Source organism: Physeter macrocephalus, chromosome 14, assembly GCF_002837175.3.
Source record: "Physeter macrocephalus isolate SW-GA chromosome 14, ASM283717v5, whole genome shotgun sequence".
Lineage (NCBI taxonomy): Eukaryota > Metazoa > Chordata > Mammalia > Artiodactyla > Physeteridae > Physeter > Physeter macrocephalus.
The window spans coordinates 95,516,574-95,526,891 of record NC_041227.1 but is presented as its reverse complement, the minus strand read 5'-3'; the positions used below and the strand labels follow the sequence as shown (position 1 = coordinate 95,526,891).

The following is a 10,318-nucleotide window of genomic DNA, read 5'->3' as shown; positions in this document are numbered from 1 at the left end:
GAGCGACTGGGCCCGTGAGCCATGGCCACTGAGCCTGCGCGTCCGGAGCCTGTACTGCACAACGGTAGAGGCCACAACAGTGAGAGGCCCGTGTACCGCAGAGCAAAAAAAAAAAAAAAAAAAAAAATTGAGTTATTTGTAGTGAGGTGGATGGACCTAGAGTCTGACATACAGAGTCAACTAAGTCAGAAAGAGAAAAACAAATACCGTATGCTAACACATATATATGGAGTCTAAAAAACAACAAAAAAAATGGTCATGAAGAACAAGACGGGAATAAAGACACAGACCTACTAGAGAATGGACTTGAGGATATGGGGAGGGGGAAGGGTAAGCTGGCACAAAGTGAGAGAGTGGCATGGACATATATATAGTACCAAATGTAAAATACACAGGGAGATCAGTTTGGTGCTTTGTGACTACCTAGAGGGGTGGGATAGGGAGGGTGGGAGGGAGGGAGATGCAAGAGGGAAGAGATATGGGAACATATGTATATGTATAACTGATTCACTTTGTTATAAAGCAGAAACTAACACACCACTGTAAAGCAATTATACTCCAATAAAGATGTTAAAAAACAAACAAACAAACAAAAACTATGCTTAGGGACTTCCCTGGTGGCGCAGTGGCTAAGAATCCGCCTGACAATGCAGGGGACACAGGTTCGAGTCCTGGTCCGGGAAGATCCCACATGCCGTGGAGCAACTAAGCCCGTGCACCACGACTATTGAGCCTGTGCTCTAGAGCCCGCGAACCACAACTACTGAGCCTGCATGCCTTAACTACTGAAACCCATGCACCTAGAGCCCGTGTTCCGCAACAAAAGAAGCCATCGCAATGAGAAGCCCACACACCGCAACGAAGAGTACCCCTGCTCACCGCAACTAGAGAAAGCCCGCGTGCAGGAACAAAGGCCCAATGCAGCCAAATAAATAAATTAAATAAATAAATTTATTAAAAAGCTATGTTTAATACTGTCCTTTCTGGTAAAAGAATGCAACTACAGGATTATTTTAAATCTTTAATCAATGAGTGTTATCACTGATATTATATTTTTCCTCCAACTATATCTATGTCCAAGTATGTCTCTGCTAAGGAGAGGAAACAAAAAAACCTACAATGATGCAACTAGAAATGGTTACCTGAAATATCATGCTTACAGAATGCTAAGCTTAAAGTAATATACACCTTGAGTAAAATAAATTGCTTCATGGGAATTCCCTGGCAGTCCAGTGGTTAGGACTCGGTGCTTTCACTGCCGGGCCTGGATTCGATCCCTGGTCGGGGAACTAAGATCCTGCAAGCCGCACGGTGTGGCCAAATTTAAAAAAAACAAAAAGCAAAAACTGCTTCACATCTGGACATGATGGAAACAACTTTGCCCTCCTCACCTTATTCATGTTGTTTTCATCAACCACATCCTTGGATATATCCTGGATTATTTCTGGACACAAGATAAGGAGAATGATTTGTAGTGGCCAAACTGCTGCTTTACGTTTGGTGCTTTCAGCAAAACCATCCACTAGGTCAAAGAGTTTTTCTGCACACTCTACGTGAAAAATATAAATATTAAATGATATAATTAGATGAGAAGAAAATCTCTGGCATTAAATTAAAAGCTGGTGCTATCCAAAAACTCAAAGGCCACATTTTTAAAAGATAAACTCGGAAGTTCACTTAACTCAGCAAATTCATTCAATTCAAGCAATGTTATATGGTCTATGTATTAGAAGAGGTTATATGGTCTATGTATTAGAACAGCTATCTTGATCCATCCTAGAAAAGTCCAAATTTTAGAATGGCCAGACTTGTATTTAGTCTCAATGTGCACGGTCTTATGCAAGTGTGATGTATCCAAGAAATGAAGACTGAATAGCTTCTCAAAGGGAATTACCAAAGCTCTCCAGGAGTCTATTCTCCTTCTTGCAGTTGTGTCTTGAGAATTCCAAGTGGGGATATTCCTACTTTACACACATCTCTCTAAATACAAACTAAAGCCTCAGAGCACACACAGAAAAAACATGCTTCTCTACAACAAAGAGCCATCAGTACCCAATCTACAACTCTAATTAAAGATCAGAGCTTCGTTTCAAACTTCCTTATCCATTTGCTCAAAGGAAAAAGGTTGAGGCTAATTTAGAAATATAAGAAAAAAATAATATTTCCTATTTGACATAAGTTGAAAAGATTAAAAGCACCATAATAACAAAAATAACTTGGAAAATGATAGGTTTTTACCTCATAAGAGTTTAAAAGACAAAAACAAACAAACAAAAAAAACCAATCTTATCCTTACCAGCCATATCAGTCTGTGGAATCTGGTATAGCTTTGTAAATTCATCTGGATAATTTTCTACCCAGTTCCAAAATGCCTACAAATAACAAAACATATGTTTTTATGTCATATTTTCTTAATATAGTAAATAAAATAACATATGCCTCCAATTATATCACAAAATTCTAATTTCCTTCGGAAGAATATTGCAATGCAGTCTTCCTAAAAATTAATGTGAAATTATCACTCAAGTCATAATTCCTTGATTCAAAATACTGAAGACAGCAACACTTATAACCAAAAATTAACAAAACTTTAATATCAAAGAGGTTATTACTTACTTTTTCCAGGCTATTTATAACTGCTAACTGTGCAACTTTCTTTAGGGCTTTAAATTTAAATGCTGTTTCTGGAGAAAAAAAAAAGTTTTACAATTAACTCTAGTTTAATTAGTTAACACAAATACAATTCAGAGCTACTGGTAAAAATAACTTTCCTTTTATATACAAACTTTTGTTCCAGTATTATTTATAAGCAATGTAAAGGTAAAGATAATTAGTATAAGCCAAAACCTCACTGGTTATGTCCACTAAAGACCAAACTGAACCTTGAACTTCAAAGGTTGTTGTGAATTTTTTCCTTTGTTCTGTTTCTAATAATAACTACATTTTAAAAAAATGGATAAAATACACGATCATTGTAGAAAATTCAAAAAATACACAGCAATCTAAGGGAAATTTAAAACATTATCTATGATTCTACCATTCAGAGACAATCACAGTTAACAGTTCAGTGAATTTTCTCCCTTCCCTTTTCCTATGCATGTATATAAGACAAATACATTTACCATAACTGAACAAACCTGTTCATATCAAACCTGTTCTTTACATTTCACTTCATATCCCCAACTTTTTCCATATCATTAAAAATTCCTCATACATATATTTGATGGCTCTATATACAATAATAACTATTACTTGAACAATTACAACATGCCAGGTATTTTCAATCTAATATATTTAATTCTTTCAAAATCTTAATGCTTTCAGGTATTACAGATGAGCCAACTGTATTTCTGAGGTTACAGATCTAATAAATAATTGAATTGGGCTTCAAAGCCATAGTCTTTTCAGTATGCTTTGATGTCTTTCAGAATATTTAAGTCACTGTATTAAGTCACTGGTTATTTAAATATTTTCCAATTGTTGGATATTTAAGATATTTCCAATACTGCACTATTATAAGTAACATTAATACTTTTATATCCAAGTCTTTTCCACATTCTGATTATTTCTTTAAGGCACATAAATACCTAGAAAAAGAACCGTCCAAAGAGATGAATATTTTTAAGGCTCTTGATAAATACTGCCAACCTGATTTTCAGAAGGGTTGGGCCAAATGCCACTCCCACCAAGCAGCATATGAAAGTGCCCTTATCACATCCTTGCCAACATTAAATGTGTTCATTTCTTTTATTCTGCTAATTTGATTGTTCAAAGCAGTAGAATGCATTTTTAAAATAAGACTAAATATTTCTCCATATAAATATATTAGATATTTTAATTTCCTCTTCTATAAATGTATTGTCCACATTTATAAAAAGATTTATATCTGGAAAAGATGATCCTTCTATAAACTATATTACTGGTAACAGTCTCTTGGCAGAGAACTCCCCAGATGGACTTTTAATGAAGGGATGCAGGTACTTATTACAATTACATAAATATCTGTATAAGATAGAGATGAATCTATAAGTTATAAAATTGTCTAAATAATCCTTTAAAAGTCACTTTTTTTCCTGGACTTGGAAATGAGCAACTTGCTCTCCAAGTCAGTTTTAAAACATACCCTTCCAACCTTCTTTACTCTTGCTCTCCTTTGACTTCCAAACAATAGCATTACACTTTACAGTGCTCTTGAGTCTTTTTGCCTTCCTGTATTCATCAACTTTACCTTTATGACACTTTAAATGTGTTATACACAGTAGTCTATTCTCAATTCCAATGTATAAATATTTTATTACTCTAGCTCTACAAGTTTCTGACTGGATACCCTACCAATACCTCAAACTCAATAGATCTAAAACTGAATTTATCATTTTCCTGACCACCTTCTTCTCTGCTTTAACCAGCTTACTCTGTAACACTTGGTGATACTTCCCTTTAACATCACAAACCTAAATTAATCACCAAAAGCTATGCATTGTATTCTACTTCCTAAATACCATATCAAATTGGTCCCCACCCTACCCCATTCCATCCAGACCTCCACTATCCTTATTTCTACCTCACGTTACTATACAACCAAGTCCCAGAAGTTCATGTAACTTTCTATCAAATCATCCTGCAAATTTCAAGCAAAGTGGCATATCTAAAATAAAATACTAATGAAGGTAATTTCCACCCAAAAGCCTCTGCATCACTTCCCATTGCCACTAAAATAAAGCCTAATAACCCATAAGCAAAACACTATAGCAGTTAGGTACTTTGGTTCTAGAGACAGACAGATGTGACCCTGCCACTCAATAGCTGTATGACCTTGTAAATGTTACTTAAGCCTCAGTTTCCTCATCAATATAGGGGATGATAATAATAATATGTTTCACAGGGTTACTGAGAGTATTGATGAGAAAAAGCATGTGAAGAGCATAGCGTGATATCTGGCACATACTGAAAATGCAACAAACGTTACTATGTTTTTATTAATATGATCTGACCTACTCTTGTACCTCTCTATATCTTGCTCTTTTCCTCTTAACATCTCCCACCCCCAAACCCATAGATACTTATTCTCTCACTTTATGCTCACTCTATTTAGCTTTGCCACACTGCTTTGCAAATAATCTGATAATATATTTGTCTCATAAACCAGGCCATGAGCTCCAAAGGGAGAGATTCAATACTTTACTAATCTTTGTAAGCCCAGCACTTAGCATGGTTCCTTACATACAGTTTCCCAACAAAAGCTGCTGAATCGAATTTAAAACACATTACTACTTTTACTATTCCATATTATAGGAAGTTTTCATTCCTTTCACCATTATCATGTAGAACCACCTTTTGCTGGTCTATTTAATATTAGCTTTATACTTCACATTTATCAGCATAAACTCTAAATTTATGATCATAAGGAAGCTGCATTCAATGGGGATAACTTACCATAATAAAAAGAAAGTAATTTATCCACACACTTAGTTTCTCTCATTTGTGCATGGAGAACCATCTCAATTAATTATTATGGATTAAACATTTCTAAGAAAACTGATCTTTTAAACAAACAAACAAAATCCACAGGCACCCTGGACTAGATTTCCCAAATGTCACTGAACAGTTATGAAAAAAAATCACAAAACCCCACTTACATTTCTTAAATCTTATACAAAGATTAAATCTCTAAATATTACCATTCACTTCCTTAACTTTTCAATGTTTAATGATAAATATTAAAATCTTGAAATTTCAACTGAATTGAGTGGTGGTTTATTATAATCTAAAATAATTGCTGCCCACTTGTCCGTATCTTGACATAATAGCTAAAATGATCCATTTTTCCTTTATTAAAGTTACTGAAAAGTGATTTAATTGTTGCTTGGTTTTATAATGGTAACGATCTAAAATCACAAATTCTGAACAAGGTAATATAGCTGGAACACCTTATAGTATTCATATTCATCTATATAAATACAGCCTTTTTACATCTCTGGTGAATAGTTGTTGAGTTTAAAGCAAATGTTAAGAAAACTAAACATGGTATTTTGAAAATTACACACTGTAGAACTGTTGAGGTTTTCAAAGTTAGTATAACTAAATCTCCTTTTAGGTCAGACATTAAAAAACATTATTGACAATTCCTATATCAATATACAAAGTAAAATAAAAATGAATGTGAATCATATACTATAAGGTTGCACATTTAAATTAGCCAGGATCCAATATTACATAAAATTAAAACACAATTTTTGTGAAATGAATTTAGGTATTTATACTCAGTTTATTAATAATACTCAATGATATTTGATTTATATTAACACATTCCTGCTTACCACAAAAATTCTCTCAATTCCTTCTGACAGTTTATTTCAATCAACATAATCATCGAAAGCACTTTCCAAAGCTTTAAAAACACACATTTTAGGCATTATAACATTCCCATGTATGACTACTATTAACATGTTCTACAAGGAAGCAAAACTAAGCACTGAACGAGTAAAAGACTTTGTAATGCTATAAAGTCAGTCAGTAAGTCAATAACAGAATTGAAAACACAATGTCAGAAATGAGATTCCTGACTCAATTTCTCCTCTCATCGTAAAAGCACAATCTTCTGGTTCCATCTGCAATGAAACTTTTATATCCTGCTAAGCTATCTGCTTTTAGCACTACCAATAGCTAAACTTCTATAACCTACTAGCTACCCTCAAGAGGTGAAATTCTAGAAAAATTAAATAACAGCATCCTCACATTCTCTTTATTAAAAGCAAAAATTGTAGCTGAACAAAACTTTCCATTGCCAAGACTTAAGATATTCATTTTCGCTAATGTATTGTTTTCAAAGGTTCAAAAATTACTGAACCATACAGTATTACTGTCCATTTCTCAAGGACATTTGCACTATAAAATCCACTTTGATGTTCTAGCTCAACACAATTAGTATAATTAGTACATTCAACATACTGGTTTTTCACCCACAGTGATTAATTTCAGATATATCATACATTTAAACTTACCCTTCAGGAGTCGTTTTAATTTTGCACAATCCACATTGATATACTGTAACAATTCTATATCATGAACATCAACATTGTCTTCTGAACAAACAGTCAATTCCTGTAACCTGAAAAGTAAAAACCAAAAATAATTTATCAACTGAAGTCTTAGGATAGTCCGAAATTCTGAATTCAACAGACTCTTCTCACCCTAATGATGAGTTTATAAGAGAAAATACACATATAAAAATAAGAGACTAGGGCTTCCCTGGTGGCGCAGTGGTTGGGAGTCCGCCTGCCGATGCAGGGGACGCGGGTTTGTGCCCTGGTCCGGGGGCGTCCCGCATGCCGCGAAGCGGCTGGGCCCGTGGGCCATGGCTGCTGGGCCTGCGCATCCAGAGCCTGTGCTCCACGGTGGGAGAGGCCACGGCAGTGAGAGGCCCGCGTACCACAAAAAAAATAATAATAATAAGAGAATAAATTTTTTAATGAAAATCTAAAGGAACATAACTAAATCAGGGGCTGTGATAAAAGAAACCGTGATAAGCCAATAAACTTCACAATGTACATCAAATCACCATGTTGTACAATATACAGAATTTAATATACAGAATTTTTATTTAAGAAAAAGGATCACAGCATGCTGATAACTGCTGAAGCACAGTAAGAGATACTTGGGTATTTGAAATACTTTCTCTCTGCTATGTGTATTTTAAAATTTTTTCTATAATATAAAATTCAAATTTCAAATTGTAAGTTAAAAAAAAGATAAATTTTATTAACCTCTATTCACATCAACTAGACTTCAGAAACATGAATCACATTTTATCTACATTCACAGAATACATTTACTTTGTATTAAAAAAAATGAGTAAGCCTTTATTCACTGCACTTTTCAGTCTGTACGTGTGCTTATGTGATTATTTAATTAGTGTCCCTCTCTCACAGAACTTAAGCTTGTAATGACAAAAAATCTTTCTAAACCCCAAATTTCCCTCTTATTAAATATGAAGTTACCAAAAATGCAGAAAAATTTAGCACTTAACAAAAATATAGATGTTTAAACTGCTAAGAAATTCACTTAAGCCTAATAAATAAAAGAGGTTAAAGTTTTCTTCCTTTTTCACTAACAACCACACAGGTCAGCTTTTCAAAAGTTGGTACTGCTAATCTATTGTTGTGTGCTTCCTAATGAAGCTTGCTTATTTCAATTAATAGATATCAAAAATGTAAGCAATAGAATGAAATTACTAATTTTCATAAATGCAGATAGGGATGTGTGAAAAAGCACAAATAGTACATGACCTTATTCAAAATATTAGCTCAAAGTATAACCATTTCAGTATAATTTAAAATTGACATTAATCATCACACTAAACCTTCAGTTGCTAAAAATGAAATCAATGCTATTTCTTCCGTCTCAAATTCCTCTTTCACTCACTTTAGCCCATAGATGTATAGCTAACATTAAAATTATTCTAAGCACTTACACTAATGTTCTTCTTATCATCAGGGTGAGAAAAGCTTAGCAGTTCACACTGGGAATGAGAAGGTCCTCAAAACTGATTTACATGCTACAAATTCCACAGCTGCTGCAAAGAGCCTAAAAATATGGAATATGACTCCTTAGGAAACACAACTTAATAAATCAGCAACACCAACTTTTGAAAAGCTAACTCTTGTGGTTGTTTGTGAGAAATGGAAGAAAAGTTTAATTCCTTTTATAGTCCAGTTTTTACCACAAGGAAGGAACATTTTGTGAATTTATAAGGCAGAGAAATCAAATAAAGGGTAGTCTGGACAAAAGAAATGAAGTGGAAAACCTATCACTAAAACATCTAGAAAAACTAGGTAAACTGAACAACAAAAAGATAGTTTAAATGTATAGAAATAGGGGCTTCCCTGGTGGCACAGTGGTTGCGAGCCCGCCTGCTGATGCAGGGGACATGGGTTCGTGCCCCGGTCCGGGAAGATTCCACATGCCGCGGAGTGGCTGGGCCCGTGAGCCATGGCCGCTGAGCCTGTGCTTCTGGAGCCTGTGCTCCGCAACGGGAGAGGCCACAACAGTGAGAGGCCCGCGTACCACAATCAATCAATCAATCAATCAATCAATCAATCAATAAATGTATAGAAATAAAGCAAAACAAACACTATTTACCCACCCAAGTCCAGAAATGGAAAGGAAACTGAAAACCAGAGATGGTTTTGAAGGCATGATCTAGCCAACAAAAGAAGGGTGAGAGTTGTTTAGATTTTTTTTCTCTCCTTAACCTAGGGGTCTGGGGCTAAAAACATGACATGCGACTGGATACAAAGTCCTGTACCCTCATAATGCAGAGAGTAGAACCAGAGGCCTGCATAAAACATGGCTAGAAAGAGCTATGCACTTCCTTAAAAAAAGAGACACTGAAAGAGAAACAGAGACATAGAGAAAAGAGAGAGAGGAGGGAAAATCTACCAGCACAAGAAGTCTGTCTGCTCTGCCTAAGCTTTGGGTAGGGGAAAAAAAATCACCCAGGGCTGTCACCTTACAAGGGTTGGAGGCCCACATTTGTACTACCCATACAATCTGGGGCTGAGAAATTAACAAAAATATAGGTCCAGAACTGGGCACTTGGCAAAAGCAAATGCAAAACCATCACTAGGATACTCCCATAGTGCCAGGCTACAAGAGATTCCCAAAGAAAATACAGACTGCACTAAAGATAAATTTGCAATCAAAGTTTACAAAACAGAAAAAATTCACTGTGAATGACAGTTGGCACATACAAACAAGATTATTTAACAATCTTAAAGAGAATATATAATAAGTATGTTTTAAATAATTAGACATATAAGAAGAAATTTTAAACTATTAAAAACAATAAGAAACCATTTTTAAAAAAACAGATTTGTAAAAGAATCAAATCGAACTTTCAAAGTCATTGAGTCTTCTGCTTCTGGTATATGTCAAATTAGATATTTTTCAGGACCCTCCAACTACAAAACAATTAGATCCAGTGCACTGTGTAATAATTCTGTGGAGAAAGCAGCTAATGCTCTACATAAAAGAGTACTATGAGCCGCAGAACATGGTATACTTCAGCAGAATAAAAAAGTTATCTTATGATCGGTAACTCATATTATTCCCTTAAAGAAAAGCAAAGGACAGAAATATCAAAAGCTAATATTGGGCTTCCCTGGTGGCGCAGTGGTTGCGAGTCCGCCTGCCAATGCAGGGGACACGGGTTCGTGCCCCGGTCCGGGAGGATCCCACATGCCGCGGAGCGGCTGGGCCCGTGAGCCATGGCCGCTGAGCCTGCGCGTCCGGAGCCTGTGCTCCGCAACGGGAGAGGCCA

General features: G+C 35.4%; 1 protein-coding gene across 7 annotated transcripts in view; it reads right to left on the bottom strand.

Annotated features, from left to right (window-relative positions):
* The window catches only part of NF1 (neurofibromin 1), a 276,759-nt gene that overhangs the window by 184,235 nt on the left and 82,206 nt on the right, over positions 1-10,318 (bottom strand). For all 7 annotated transcript variants that reach the window (XM_024127724.3, XM_024127726.3, XM_028498988.2 and 4 more), the window contains 4 exons: positions 7,002-7,108; positions 2,617-2,684; positions 2,297-2,372; positions 1,392-1,549 (listed from right to left, as the gene is read on the bottom strand). In XM_024127724.3, the coding sequence (XP_023983492.1) occupies positions 1,392-1,549; positions 2,297-2,372; positions 2,617-2,684; positions 7,002-7,108 (409 nt within the window). The remainder of the gene's footprint in view (positions 1-1,391; positions 1,550-2,296; positions 2,373-2,616; positions 2,685-7,001; positions 7,109-10,318) is intronic.